A 16363-nucleotide genomic window follows, 5' to 3' on the forward strand; every position below is an offset into this window, starting at 1 on the left:
TCAGCCGCGGGAAAATGTGTGGGAGGCAAATTGTTTATCAGACTGCGTTACTCATCAGCGTCCTTTTACCCTTTTGCAGAATCCATTGACGACTGTCCAAGTAACTGCTTTGGAAATGGTGACTGTGTAGCTGGAACCTGCCACTGCTTTTTAGGATTCAAAGGGCCTGACTGCGGAAGAGGTGAGTCAGTCTCCATATTTCTATGTCTTATTTACTGAAAAACACAAATGAACTGTTTACTCATATGGTTTATTACATGATATGATGTGGTGTTAAATCAACCTTTCATACCCAAATTGTATATAAAAGATTATAATTTTCATTTCTGTCTTTTGTAATGGTGATCTTTTTTCTCTTTGCTAGATTTGCTTTTGTTTGTTGTAGTTATTGATTTTCTTTATCCTCACTTTGGACTACAGAGTCAAAAGCCACCCATACGTTAAAACTTAAATGAGTGTCAAAACATTGCCAGTGTTAGAATGTTCTGACAGTCCTTGGTACTGTATTTTAATTGGATAATGGTCCTCTTATACATGCTCTATTATTACACTCTGGATAAGTTGTCATATTCTAAGCTTTTAAGTAGAATACCTTTCCATTTTTCTGTTCAGAACTACAAAAGATCCACATTTGACAGTATGGTAGAGACCCTACTGTCACATTGACCCTAGTGATACGTAGACAGCCTTTGAAGCTATGGTTGGAAGAGTCCATTCAAATGCATGTGTGCTGTCTGCTCTTTTCACAGCTGCCTGTCCGGTGCTGTGCAGTGGGAATGGTCAATACCTTAAAGGTCGCTGTATGTGCCACAGCGGCTGGAAGGGCTCAGAGTGTGACGTTCCCACCAACCAGTGCATTGACATCACATGCAGTGGCCATGGGACCTGCATCGTGGGGACTTGTATCTGCAACCCAGGCTACAAGGGAGAGAACTGCGAAGAAGGTGACTGCCATAATAACTCCCAATAATGTGTCCCAGACTAGTGAAAGTGTCTGTAATATGGTTGCTATAAACATTATAACTTGTTATTGCTTGACATTTCCCAAACAATAATGAGAACAGCTATTAAGTTGTTATGGCTTATGTTCCAGTCCAACTCGTAATAAAGGAAGGACATCCTCTGTAATGAGTCATATAGTAAAACATAACCTTTTCACAATATGCATGCAGGTGACTTTTGCTTTATAAATCATGCAGAAAAGAAACCGTGCCAAAACTTTAGTGTCCATTTATGGGAAAGAAAACTACATTATATGTTGATTTATTTGGTGTTGCCCATGCATGATGCTGGATAAGGCTTGACCAGACTGAAAGAGCCATTGTGTTTGTCACTTGGTGAAGGCTCTCATTTCAAGATGAAAAATGGACCCTTGGAGTTTGATAAATGACCGTTTCTGACATCCATAGGCCCCTATTCTATTTGGGGGAGAGTGTTGAGCCATAAGAAGTGGAGGGGAATGTGTACGAGCACCCTTTAACATTTTTACCTTTCTTCTATCCGACCTTCAGCCTCAATGATTAATTGCCAGGAGAGAGTTTCTTGTCAGTTAGCCTCTGATCTTTGTGCCATGCGCCTAAGCCATCTGCTAAAAGGCTAGAGATCCTGTTTGTCTTACTCTAACGGCCTTTATACTCGTGAAGGCAAGGTGCCATGGTGTGGCCGGCTGCTTATAGTGTCCAGACTGTTTTTACTTGGCACCCATTTGCCATCTGTGTGAACTATACGACCATTCAATCATACAAAGAACCATTTTATTTGTGTCTGCACCCACAAAACTCTTGTCTCCTCCTACACAAGGTTGTGGCAGACAGATTTGGAACATTATAAACATTTATAAAAAATAAAATATAAAAATAAACAAAAACTGATGCTGTAAACTACGCCACAAAATAATTCTAGAGAAAAATAAACTAATTAAAAATGTATGATTTCCACTTCCTTAAAAATACAAGAATCAGTGGAATACATCAGTCTCAACTGGGATTAATGTAATACCTTTTTCAGTCATTTTGTCTGTAAGTGATGGGGTGGTGCCAGCAGAAGCGTGGGCAGTACCTGAGGTTGGTGCCATAAGGCACAGTGTGAACAGTCTTTTAATTGGCATCTTTATAAAATCACTTTTAAAGGACCTCCTTATGTTGTTTTCAGTATGTTTTCAGTTCCTGGTCCTCAGCCATCAGCAGGTGCAGCCTTCACTGGCCACGACACTTGGGTTTAAATAGAACCAAGCTCTTTGACAAAAGAAGGCAGCAGGTGACCTTTTTGTGTTTTTGGATTCCCTTTAGTGGACTGCCTGGACCCGACATGCTCCGGCCGAGGGGTGTGTGTCCAGGGAGAGTGCCACTGCTTTGTGGGCTGGGGCGGTCCCGGATGTGAGAGCCCCAGGGCGTCCTGCATGGACCAGTGCTCTGGACACGGAGCCTTCCTGGCAGACACAGGCACCTGCAGCTGCGATCCCAACTGGACAGGCCATGACTGTGGCACTGGTAAGAGGCCTGTTCAAAAGATGTGCATTTGCTTTTACTGCTATAACAAAAACATTTCATATTATGACTTTTAGAATATAGCATCAGTCTCCAGCTATACATTCCCCTTTGGCTGACAGCCTAAAAAAGTAAAACACTGCAAAACACAGTAATCCTAAATCTAATAGTATAACTTTTATATCACTTTATGGCAGCATCATCTATAGTGAGAAGATGAAAAGATTCCTTAATCCCTTGGCACACTAAGGACTATGATAAAATTGTGTATGATACAACAGCTCTGTAAAACATGTGGAACTGTGCAATTCCATTTCAAACTGTTGCTTCAGCTCGGCTAGCTATGCAGGTGTGATTTTGTGGAGGATTGCTGCAGCAATGTCTATATAGCAGCTTGAGTTTGATACATTGTTTTGTCCTGCCTCATTTGTATTCTGGGCATTTTTCATGAGCAGGAGACACCGTCAGCTATTTAGATCCATGAATCCCATTGTATTCCGAGCAGACACAATGACCTATTAGGTAATCCCAGGGATTCGGATGGAAATGGGAAGTTTGCCGCTCAGAGAAAGAGCTCTGTAAATGATGATGAGTTAGCTCTTGATCCTCCTTTATCCCGTTCATTGTAAAGCGTTCTGGGTCTAATACAGGACTAAGCTTGGTGGTGGACTCGTGCAGCCGGACACCTCTCACCTCGTATATTAGTGAACAGAAAATGAAATACTGTTTTTACTGTATGAAGTTTTATCCCCTCTCTCTGTCAGATTTAAGATCCAGACTCATTTTACTCATGTGGCTTACAACTAAACTGCACAACCTGCGTGCTGCATAGTTGGTAGTAATAGCTTTAAAACTTTGCCTGGGGCTTTATACACTTTAATATTTGTGATTTTATATTACCATTTGCCTGCTCCGAGAAACTTTTGTTTACATGGCTCTTCAGTCTAAATGTTAACAAGCGTCATAGGGACTGGGCATTTTTCATAATGGACTTCACTGCCCATGGAAAATGAATCTTTGCCAGTGGTCTATAATTGCATCTTTATCATTGTGTTAAAACTGTCTTTGCATCATGTAAAAGTGGCTCCACGGTTGATCCAGGTTTGATTTCTCTGAGTCAGAATCAGAAATGTTGACATTGCTTTAGCTTTTTACACTAACAACACTTAAGATTTACAAACATTTAGTATTTTTAATAGTTTATTAAGTTAAGTTTATTTCATTATTTAACCAATTATACTGACCTGTTTATGAGCTGCCTTTTTGTCATTAAAATATTCAGTATATAATTATTTGTTAGTTATTAGTTTTACAAATCCTTAAAATAATATAATTAATTATATTTACATTATGTCATTTGATTTTAAGAAAGTAAGAAATACTTTTATTCAGTAATAATCTGCCATTGTGACAGGTGTCCTGGGAGGAATGAGATGGAGGATAATCTAATCATTTATAAGCCACAATTGGCATATTATGAATTGCGGCTTTAATCACCACTCAAAATTAATTTCTGCCTTGAAAAAATAGGCAGTAATTGACTTATAAGATGCAGTCCCCTGTAGTCATACTTGAATTGACTTTGCTAATAATCGAAAAATGCATAGCTGTTACTCACCATGCCCATAGTGCTAGGATTTCATAAAGGAATGGTTAACAAAGAGGTCAGCATTTCATTGAGATTCATAAGTAGTCTGTCAGTGTTTCATTTCTTTGGGCTTTGGTCGGTTGTTTGGTCCCTTGACTTCATTAGCAGGGCTATGCCACCAAACTCGATCACAGCCTCTTTAACTGCCACACAAAAGCGTCAGCTAGACTTCATTGTGATCTATATCCAGTCCCTCTGCGCTTAATAGATGTAGCATTTTCATCTACATGAAATAGTGGACACCCTTTGCATTCCATTAGCTCACCATTTGCCTGTTGTAATCATCTTAACATATGGTAACTTATGTATAAAATGTCCAACCGGGAGAAAGCATTTATAGCCGTTGACTGTGCAGGTTCTTTTTGTGTTTTAATTTCTCTGCCTCTTTTTTGCTGAACAGACAGGAGCGGACAGCGAGTGAAAATGTGTCTGCTAAGGCTATACCCGAACCCATGTCTTTTCTTTGTAATGGACTTATTAGATTTGTATTGTCAAAAAGGATTGCCTTTATAAGGTGATGGAATTTCTTTTCAGCTGTCATCAGACAAGGTAGTGGAGCGTGTCTGCCTTTCCTTGACAATAACTCCTGGATTTGTCTTTTCTCTACCCTTGTTGCCATGTCCCGTCTTCCCTCTACCCCTCGACCCCCTCCTATTCTGTCTTTTCTGTGTCCGCTGTCTCCCACAGAGATTTGTGCAGCCGACTGTGGTGGCCATGGCGTTTGTGTGTCGGGCAGCTGCCGATGCGACGAGGGCTGGATGGGTGCTGGGTGTGACCAAAGGGCGTGTCACCCTCGCTGCAACGAACATGGCACTTGCAAGGACGGCAAGTGTGAATGCAGTCCTGGCTGGAATGGAGAGCACTGCACCATTGGTAAGAGGGAACAGGGGGTTTTGTTTGGGTCTGTGACTGTCCGGGTGTAGCCGCATCTGTCTGTGCATTCGGGGGGAGACAAAGGCACGGACTGCCCGTCTGCCTGCCTATGTATGGAGCGCTGGGTGTATAAGGGGAAGTGTCCAGTTGGAGAAGTGTGAGGGAAAAGCATGCTTAATTGAATTTGTGCAACTCAGTAAAGCATGAACAGGTTTACTGAAGGATCTGAGGCTTGACTTCATGCATTTTAATGTGGGAATGTGCTAAGGTGTCCTTTCATTTTACTCATCCTTTTCCACATCTCTTTATTTACTCCCTTTCCATTTTCAATTAATTTCCAATTCTCACATTTAAATGAACTTGTGTATCATTTGTCCTTTATTATAAATGTTTTTCTTATACCTTTTGTAGAAATTTCTTTCAACAATCCAAACTGAAAGACTTTTTTATGCTGAAAGTTTTAAAATGAAAAGAAGCTGATATATAAATGAGCAATAGATTCTAGTAGGAGTGGGAAGAACCTCCAATATGCTACTTTTCTTATTATATTATTATTGATATTATTATTATCTCTACCCCCATAGATTTTAGATTAAAAATAACACTTATGACAATATCCTTTAACCTTCCTGGTGCATTTTAATTTTAGCGTAAAATTCAAGCATAAAGGAATATAACATTATTTAAACGGCATGTCACTATAAATATATATATATATATATATATATATATATATATATATATATATCTATATATATATATATATATATATATATATATTTGCTGGTTGATATGACCACTTTGATGCTATAAATTCTTCAACAGTTTTGATATTTTAAGCCCTTCACGCTAAGTAGTGTTCATCATTGCTTTATAGATTTTTACTGCAGCCTTACACTGCTTATGTAGCACACTCATTACTATGCAGTGGTCAGCTCCAGCAGCAGAAGAAAGAGCAGGACAGTGACCAGGGATCCCCTCTGTCTCAGCACTTCACACTACACCGGTCGATACAATCCAAAGTCTTACAACTTTATTGTGTTTTTCTATAAGGATGAGCTTCCTCCCCTGTATTCTCCTCGTATACTGCCATGACTCAAGACTGTGAATGTTTTATACGCCGGCCCTACATTATTGATGACCCTTTTACAAGTGCCATATTGAGATCCCCACTCCCTCGACAAGACTATTCCTCGGTGTTATCCATTAAGAAGCCAAAGATCTCAATTTAAATCAATTTTCATCATATAGCGCTGTGCATCGGCCACATACCGCGGCGCTCAGGAGGTCCGACTTTGACTGTCTAAGCCTCGGGTGACCTCATCATTGGTAGAGCTGTTTGGAGATTAAAAGTGCCCTTTGTTCAACACAATGACCCCTGGTACTATATTACTTAGGAGATTTCATGGAGGCAGTGGATCAATCTTGTTGCTTTTATATAGCAATTTTGTCTAGACGGTAACTTCATAAATCACTTGGTTATTTCTACATTTTATTACATCCTTTTGTAATTTCCAGTCTCAATGTTGTTCTGTCTCTGTCATCTTTGTCCATATGATTTTTTTTTTTTTGTGTGTATTCCTTTCTCTGTATTGCATGATACTGTTTCATGATTGAACTTTTTATTTTACCTCTGTGCAACGTCAACTAACACCTTGCCTTGCCTTGTCTTGTCATGGAAGTGGCACTGTTCAAAACCTCCCTTATATGTCTTGTCTTTTATCTCCCAAGCTCACTATCTGGATAAGGTAGTGAAAGGTATGGCATTCCTCCTTTCCTTCTATTTTTACCCTTGTCCCATTGGCACTCCAGCCAACATTAACAAATCATGCACACTCACACACATCTCTTCCCCTACATTAGCATATGCAGACACTACGACACTCCCCTTGCTACCCAAGACAAGCCATTTTAATGCCTCCCACCCCATCAACTTTTTGCCATATTGTCACACAGTAATCTCCACTTAGCACTTTCACACCTGGTGAGTAAACTTTTTGATGTGATGTGGTTGGTGTGTGGCCTTGCTCTCTCCATAGGGATGTGTTAGTAAAGGGGGCTTCATAACTGGCCTATGCATTATGGATGAGTGTGCAGCTGTGAGCAGAGTCTGATAGGTGCTGAGGCCGCATCCTGTCTAATTAAAAGAGTTCATGGTCTGGTTGGTGCTGGGCAAATACAGGGGGTGGAGGCGCCATGTCCAGCCTGCCTCCAGCGCTTGCTCTCACTCTCCTTGTGTCCTTCGTAATGGACCACCTGTCATGACGGTGGTTGCCAGAGGAGGCCTATACGAGCGCTCACGGCTTCACGTTTGGAGCGGTCTGAGACAGGCTTGGGCAAAGCACAGCAGGGGCTCCACTCTGAAAAGCCAGCCAATTAAGTCGAACTGGTGCCAAACTGTGAGCAGATCTGTATTTATCCTTGTAATAAACATTCACTTTACTAATCATCCGTCTCCACTGGTCAAACTAAAGTTGTTTTGTTCTTTTGCTAAATGAAAGAATGGCAAGAGTTTAAGTCTTAGGAGACGTAACATTAACTGTTAGGAATAGCTTTTAAGGCACTCGAACAAAGAAGGTCAGTTTATAAATGCAATTGAAGCCCTTCAATATTTTACCCTAAAATGTTTGCCTCTAGAGACAAAACAGACAAAAAATGTTTAAATTAGTCTTTTGTGATCACTGAAATTGTTCTTAAAATGTGTTTGGATACATTGGATAAAAAGTGCTGTCATGGTTGAACACCTCTTCCTAATTGTTACTTTAGAGGGAAGGTAACAATATATAATGATGTTTAGGTAAGTAGTCAGTTAGTCTATGGTTTTAGATATATTTATTTCGTTGTACTTCTACTTTTACATCTTTACTGTTAAATAAATAGTTCTGCTTCTAGTCTCTATGTCTGATGTAAGAGTAGTGGCATAGCTGCTCCACTTTTTTAGCCAGATAAAATGGATCAACGTAGCTTTCACTCTATCAAAGCAGCTTGCTTACCAACATAAAGTTTGACAGACTTGGGCTTTCAGTATCTTGAGATGGTGGTCTCTGCCTCTGCAGAGATATGAGAGGTTCTGGATCAGTTTAACACTTAAAAAACAGATCACCTCTGATCACGTGCCTTTGTACAACCCTACAGCAGTAGAGCACCACCCTAGTGTCTTCAGCCTCCTCCCCCCAGGTCACAGACCCCATAGCCCTCCATTTCACTATTATGTTCTGTGTAATTGATTCATGGATTTGATTTTATTCACAAGTATCTTGATGTCTGCAGTATAATGGCACTCAGCATTAGCACATTACTGCAATTACAATTAATTTTGAAAATTTTAATCCCATAATAAAGATCTATTTATGTGCTGGAATGTCACCATATACTCGCTTCTCCTTTGTATCACGTGTACAGGAGACTATTGAGCTGGAGTAATGAACACTTATTGATTCAGAAGATCCATCTTATCTGATTTAACTGCAAAGGGATATTAGGAGCTTCACACAGGGTGTATCAAATTAATCAACTAATGGTGTCATCAAAGCAGCCCATGTACCGCCTATGCAGATCTTTTGTTTGTGTCACATTGGTGCTTTAGAGTTGTCTTTTTCCTGATATTTCTGTCCTTGTTTTTTTGTTGAACAGAGGGTTGCCCAGGTTTGTGCAATGGAAATGGTAGGTGCACTCTCGGAAACAGTGGCTGGTACTGTGTGTGCCAGCTGGGATGGAGGGGCACTGGCTGTGACACCTCCATGGAAACGGCCTGCAGTGATGTCAAGGACAACGATGGAGGTAAAATTACAAACAAGACACAGCAGTGCTCTGTGACAACAATCAACAAGGACTCTAAATCGACATGATTGGACTACAAAATGTCCTTCTGTGCTTCAAACTCTGCCAGTCCAGCTTTGCACTACAGAGTAGTTTACACAGGTAAAGAATGTCTTCCAGCCTGTCACCTGGACAAGAGGCCTCTATTAAAAAGCAGGCCTTAAGCCCAAAAATGTGCTGGCCCCCTGAGAAAGTCGCTGCTCTGCCCTCAAACTAGCCCCGAGCAGAGCCAGGCACACACACAGAGCCAGCCAGGGGGTGTGCCACTCCAGAGGCCAGCAGGGAGACGTGACTTCCTTTCTAGCAGACCTCATTCTGGGCTGCGCTATGCACTAGCATCCCTTATTTATGCCAAAGCTGTTTGTCTCCCATCACAGTGCAGGGACCACAAAGCGCTCTATAGCAAGACGGGGCACTGTTGGGGATTTGACTGACTCCTGACAGCACGGTTTATTTTTATCACCCATCTGGCCAGATAGGTCCCTGAAAGCAAAGGGTAGGAAGTCCTATGACCTACTTAAGTAAAGTAAAATGCAATGCACAGCAGCTCTTTTACTCTTTTGTCTTACGCAGTTAGATGCAGTCTCATGAGCAGAGTGAGTGTCTTTTCTGTTGTATTGTGTAACATAATTGATAATCAATTGTACCATAACAAGCACATGAAAGAAAGAAGATGTAAGATCATTAAATGTGCTAGTCTGTATTATTTGTTGAATAAGTTTGGTTTGTTTGCCCTTGTCAGATGGCCTTGTGGACTGCATGGATCCTGACTGCTGTCTGCAGTCGAGCTGTCACACCACCTCCCTGTGTGTGGGCTCCCCGGACCCCCTGGACATTATCCAAGAGACACAGATGTCCTCTGCACAGAGCAACCTGCAGACGTTCTATGACCGCGTTCACTTTCTGGTGGGCAAAGACAGCACCCATGTCATTCCTGGAGCCAATCCCTTCGATGGCAGGTGAGTTCTCCATGTTAGCAGCAGATACCAGAAAAACAAATTTATATGCTGTGTATTGTTTTGCCCAAAAGGCAAACTTTTAATGTGAATGGGTATTTTTACTTTATAACTATATCTATTGTCTGCCTGAATATATATATATATATTATATATATATATATATATATATATATATATATATATATATATATATATATATATATATATATATATATATATAATATATATATATTCTTTTTTTTTTTAGTTATATAGATTTTGCAGTTTGCATGTCATTTAAATAATCTTAAAGGACCAGAAATCAGATAATAAACAAATTTTGGTTTTCATTTAGACAAGGCCACTGTGGTGCTTGAGTTTAAAAAGCCTGAAATGTGTGTTGGCCTCTTGATGCAGCTCCTGGTTGTCAGGTTGGAGTGAAAGTGTATGCATACCTTTACTTAACCATATCAGTATGAGGCATAGGAACAAAGTAAAGACGAGCTATAGGAAGATGCTGAGTTTGATAGAAAATGTGAGGTCCTCTGAGATGGATGATGGACAGATGATGATGGACAAATATCAAATGTGGCAAAAAGCACAGAGCTTTCTTAGGCCCAAAACCCATCTTATATTCACATATTGTGATTAGTTTTACTGTAATCCATCTGAGGCCCACTCCCAGAGGCACAGCTCGTGACACCCTGGCCCTGCAACGTGAGCTGCTTTCATGTCAAGAACACGTCTGTCATAGTCCCCTCTGATTCACCATTTTTTTCTTTGTCTCGTTCACTTTTCATCTTTAAACACTCACAACTATGTCAGCTTATTTGCATTCCACTTGCTTATGGATATATTCTAATCTTGGCAGAACACAAAAACAATTCTTTTTTTGTTCTCAGAGATAATAGCAAATAAACCAAACAACATACTACACAGCAGGACTTCAAAGTTATGTCCCGTAATGTTCTAAAATGCTTTAAGAAGTCACAATTTTAGTATGCTTCTGTGATATCTTATTTATAAATCACAGTTTGACAATAATATAATGTTTAAATCCAATAAGACTAATAGACCATGTGCACAGTGGACATTATACCAAAAATGATGACACACAAATGTGGCTAGTTATGGTACAATCAAAATGAATGAGACTGAACCGTGTCTGATGTAATGTACCTCCTCGTGAACTCTCTGCAGTAGTAAACTAGTTCCAGCTGATACTCGAAAAAAGCTTTTATAATACACGTTTTGATATTTTCCCTCATTGACATTTTTCTGGCTTTCAAGATCCACTCAACATTTTCAGATGTAACTGGCAGACAGACTAGCAGCGTGAGTAATCCCCTTGTCTTCGCAGAAGATGCTGCTCCATAAATAAGTAAAATCAAGAATTCATAGATGAGCTGTGAGTTTGAGGCCTCCCCCTAAAAATACCAGTGCTAATCTATTATTCATGTTGGGTATTCTTTCCCCTCCCACTGACAGATATGACAGTACTCCAGGCCTTACAAGCAGTGCCTCAGCATTTTCCCCCAGTTCCTGCTCTGGTCACCTGATCAGCGTCTTATTGATCTCGTAACCACTTCCTGATGCGAGTAGACATGTAGCACGCCATTTTCACATGTTTACCACTACACAAAGCTGCAGAGGTGCCACAGAATGAAACTGTGCACAAAACGTCTGCACTCTGCCCTGGTCTGCCTGAGCTGGAGCAGTGTCCTCTGAGTGGAATAGTAAACAGAGGCTGTGTCCACACAAATCCATCTGGAAGAGCATGATACAGGTGTTAAAAATTGATATAGGTTAAAAAAAACAACAAAAAAAAAACGCTTTTGGTTTCACTTTGTTGTTGTTACTCACTGTTTATGTTTGATGTTGGATTCAAACAGTTCCGCCCATCTTAAAACCCTCTCTAGGTAATCAGCTACGTAGTAATTCATGTCAATAATGGTTATATTGACCTCCAGAATTATATTTAAAACTCAAAATACAGCAACGTGTATTTCCGCTTATTAAAACCCATCATAATTTTTTTAAGTCTATTGGAAATGTTCTGAGAATTTTACTTCCTGATTTTTCCCCTCTAATCCTTTATTTTTTTGTCACATTAGGTGCGTTTAGTGTCCTCTTTTTGCGTGCTTGTGTTTCAGAGAAAGACAGGCACATACTAGACAGTTTAAAATACATTATTGGAAAGTATACTGTTTCCCTACTCCAGTTAATTTTGTATGATAATGTGTGCTAAATCTTATTGCCCTTGGTGGATCATCAGGGAAAAAAAGTTTAAGTCAGAGAAATGTCAGTGAGCGTCCTGTTTGACTTTGTAAATTCTTTTGCATATAGAGACTTTTGCAGCCAATGCTTCACGCACCCTCTGCTGCTCTTTCGGCAGTATTTGGTGTCAATATTTAAATCATTTGTCTTGACAGAGAGAAATTGTCTCTGCATGTGGTTCACAGAGGCAGGAAGGAGATAGTTCCACTTTCACAGCTCGGTCTGTGGAAAAGGGATGATTGCCTCTTCAAACAAGTCTCTAAAATAAACTGTCAGCAAGAATGATTAAAAGTCTACTGCCATACCAGAGCTGGGTTAACTGTAGTCATAATTCCAAGTCAAGCTCCTCTGATAGATCTATGTTAGCACACTGCAATTTAGAATACCAACTCTTGTTTACATTGCAGCAGTGGACAGCCAAGGTCCTCTGAAGGAGAGCTAGCCTAATTAACATAAAACTGGGTTTCTGGGGACCAGGGTAGTGTGGGGTGAATGATCTTGCCTGTGGTAAGGACATGCTGAGGGCAGCTACTAACACGCTAGTGTTAATTGTTTCCAGTTTGTGGCAGTGTTTAAGACCCAAATGTATTAAAAATAGCCATGGTCTAATGAAGATGTGGCAGTAAGGCATTTGTTAGGGGACCAACTTTTTGCACACGGTTACAGAATAGCCGACTGACCATGAGCGGGGGTCCTGTTTAATGACGAGGGCAGAACACATCAACAGGGATGTGATACAGCAAGGTCCCAGCTCATCAGAGCAGCCAGATTAGGAGGTGAATTTGGATAACTTCCCACTATTGATTGGTGGCACTGAAGATCAGATCTAATTTATGCGACTTCTGCGCGACTGATGTGAGCCTGGAAATCTGTCAGGCTCTTGATAACCCACCAAACGCATCTCGCAATCTGCAGACCTATTATTGTGCTCTCTTGTGTTCCGTAATAAAAAGATAAATACTTTTTTTTTTAATTAGAGCGCTGCTAGAATAAACCTTCCTTATCTCATTACCTTCTGTTCTGAATTGAAAACACCTCAGAGAAACCCTGCAGGTTTTCTTTTCTACTTGTTTAACTGTGTAGATTTTTTCTATGGGAACAAGGTTTATGCTGTTGTTTCAATGTACTCTTGGCATTATAAATAAGATAATGGGTGTAAACAATGATTTTAAAAAGAAACCTACCTACAGAATTTGGTTTATCTGAATTTGCCCACCCAATTTAACACTTATGTTTTTCTTTCTTCAGTCATGCTTGTGTGATTCGAGGACAAGTTGTAACCTCTGATGGAACGCCACTGGTTGGAGTCAATATCAGTTTCATCAACAACCCATCGTTCGGATACACAATTACCCGGCAGGACGGGAGGTAAGAGCCGCACTCCAAAACCAGACACACATGCACAGATAGGGACCATATATTCAAATGATTGTCAAATACTATTGTTTATATGTGCTGAATTGTAATGATAGAGGGAAAAACACTGTTGCCACTGCAAACTGTGCCATCATTGATCTGCTTTGTGCTTTCATTTGGTCCAATTTTGGAGTTCTCGGCTCAATTCCCAGTGAAATCAAACAAAGCCCTTCTGGTACACTCATAAGTTATGCTTCAGTAGCGACAGGGAGGGGAAAAGAATAAAATACGCCAATTCAGAGCGGCTCCCAGAGCATATGAAACACGCTGCAGATGGACATTATTTATTTGACAATTGAAGATCGAGAGAATAAAATGGAACATTGAAGTTTAAATCAGAAATGGGAAGCTGCGGTGTCATTCTAGGAACTTTAATTTTGAAAACTGACAACAAAGGTTCCAACTCAAACTTATTTTCTTTCCTGAACTCAATACACATTTTTGCTTTATTTCCATACTTTATTTTCTGCACCTAAAACAATAGTGAAAATGTATATGTAAAGATGTGTTTTAGTGTGTTTGCATTGCTGTATTCTTTTGTGTATTCGCTATAGATACATTTTTCTTGGTCATCTTTCTGCTACTACATATCCCTATTGTTTGAGCTGGTTCTTGCAGCAGAGCCAGTCTCTCTGTCAGAACACAGCAGGGATGGCTGTTTGCTGTGGAAGCCCCACTTCCTCCTGACACTTTTATCAGTCACTGACTTTAAAAGCCCTGCATCTGTGCTGCCGGTTTGATCCTGATGATTCCAGCTCCTCTTCATGCTTTCCATCTTCTTGTCAGCCCCCTATCCCTGTCCTGGTTTTACAAAAAATCTCTCATCTCCACCTTATCAACTGGCCTTTCCGCACTTATTTCATCTGCTCTTCATCCCGTCATGCTCTTCCTCATCTAATCTCCCCCTCCCGCACCGTAGACGCTCCTTTCTGGGCACTTCATATTTCCTGCGCTTTGCTTGAGCCTTGAGTCTTGGGGCATTTCCTCCACACTGACTTTCCCCGTCTTGATCCCTTTGCCTTTATACGTGTCTCATTTTTCTTATGCATCTGTCCGTTTTCGATTGCAAAGCTTCATACCCCTTTTCCCTTCCAGCATATGTGTAAACACTACTCCATCTCCCAGGTTCCCCTGTAAACATGCCCAGTCTTCTGCAACTCCCCTGCAATCACTGTAAACAGGTTCAGTGCAGCGTGAAATCAGAAATGCACCTGTTCAGCCACTTAGAAATGGGAAAGCTGTCTCAACTCATTTTTATGATGTGTTCTTTATTGTCCAAAGGTCTTAGTTTTTAAATTACCCCTTCTTCACTGTCCGACAAAGTTTTTTAATAAACAAAAGAGTTTGTTTCTATGGTGTAATATGGCACTTTCTTATTGTCACTATAAACAAATACATCTATGGAATATCTCTAGTCTATCATCGAACCAGTATTTTTGTTCAGTTTGTTGATTTTATTGGTCATCATTATAATGCTTATACACAATTTTTATGTATCATTGAAATTACATACAAAACAAAACTGTGTTATTAACAGTGCGTGCAAGGTAAACAATTTCAAGCTTTTATACTGTAGTAATGTAATGTTGATGCTTACTAAAACAGAAGCAGTATTATTTTGGTAGAGTATTCACACTGGTGGATAAGCAACTATCAAATGTACATGCTTAAATAATGATAGAGAGGCATGTTCTCCATTATGTTGTGCATTTCCAAGATGGCATCTGTGTCATTAGGCTCAAATTAGTTTACAAGAGCATATAGACAAACACTAATTGAAGCCACTCTAATGAACAAGGGCCTAAGTGAAGTCCTAATTGATAGGTAGCTAATTCTAGCGTGCTCTTGCTCACTCAAACATCAACAACAGCAATTACCCAATGCATATCTCTTTGTCCTTGATTCACATTACCTTTTAGTCCACCACATTTACTTCATAAATATATAATACAGCTGTGGTAACATGGGAAATTAGTGCATATAATTTGTATGAGTGAGTTCATTGGCAGGGTTAACTCTTAAAGCTTGATACATTCCCCAAAGGCTCGCAGAAACAAAGCTGTTGTGGCTAGCTTAATAAGTTTTGTCACATGGCTTAAGGCTGTTGTCATGATTGATAACGGCCAGTGAATCCCCTCATCGATTGGCCACGCAGCCCATGGCTATGTGTCCACTAGTGTTTTCACTGTGCATAGCCGCAGCCCTGTAGGTGTCATTCAGACTGACTGGGTGCAGATGCGTGGCTAATAGGACATTACACTGGCGCACCATCTCAACCTTCTCAGGTCCCAACCTCTATATCACCACTAAAACTTTCTTTACTCAAGGGCCAAGGGCAAAACTTCAAGGGTGGGTGAGCACTAGTTTGTAACCATCAGGGCTGTAGGGTTTAGTCGATTAATTGGTGCCTTAGTCAACTGAGAATACTATTTGTTGACTGATTATTTTATTGGGATTATAAGGATTTATATGGACCACAGCAGAAAAGGAAGAGTTAGTTGCAGTTTTAGTTTAAATCATGAGTTTTTGGGGGTATTTTTTATAGTATTTTTTTGCTAAAATGTACCCTTAAGTGAACTCCACAACTTCTTAATTTAGCATCTCGAACGGAGAGGGGTTACCCAGTTCACAAGACGCTCTCTGGACTAGATGTCTACCTGTAATTTTAGCAAACATTCTTTCTATATAAGGATGAGGTCTTGTCCCAGGAGTGCAGCAGTGACCAGGTGCTAATTGGCTCTTAAAGCAAAGTGGCAAGCGCAGGTGCAGGTATGCTGTAGTGGCGATGCAGGAGTCGTGAAAGTGCCAGAGACTGAGACTGATTCGGGTCAGAGGGAGAGGCACTTTAACATAAGAGCAGATGGGGTTGCATTGCAGGGCTTTTAGACTGATGTTAGAGTGGACAG

At 40.3% G+C, this 16363-nt stretch overlaps 1 protein-coding gene across 3 annotated transcripts in view; it reads left to right on the forward strand.

Moving 5' to 3' along the window:
- The window catches only part of tenm4 (teneurin transmembrane protein 4), a 113994-nt gene that overhangs the window by 65958 nt on the left and 31673 nt on the right, over positions 1–16363 (forward strand). For all 3 annotated transcript variants that reach the window (XM_055225874.1, XM_033977623.2, XM_055225875.1), the window contains 7 exons: positions 80–181; positions 750–944; positions 2289–2489; positions 4822–5007; positions 8641–8787; positions 9569–9785; positions 13290–13409. In XM_055225874.1, coding sequence (XP_055081849.1) covers positions 80–181; positions 750–944; positions 2289–2489; positions 4822–5007; positions 8641–8787; positions 9569–9785; positions 13290–13409 — 1168 coding nt within the window. The remainder of the gene's footprint in view (positions 1–79; positions 182–749; positions 945–2288; positions 2490–4821; positions 5008–8640; positions 8788–9568; positions 9786–13289; positions 13410–16363) is intronic.

The sequence above is a fragment of the Periophthalmus magnuspinnatus genome, chromosome 13 (assembly GCF_009829125.3).
Source record: "Periophthalmus magnuspinnatus isolate fPerMag1 chromosome 13, fPerMag1.2.pri, whole genome shotgun sequence".
NCBI lineage: Eukaryota > Metazoa > Chordata > Actinopteri > Gobiiformes > Gobiidae > Periophthalmus > Periophthalmus magnuspinnatus.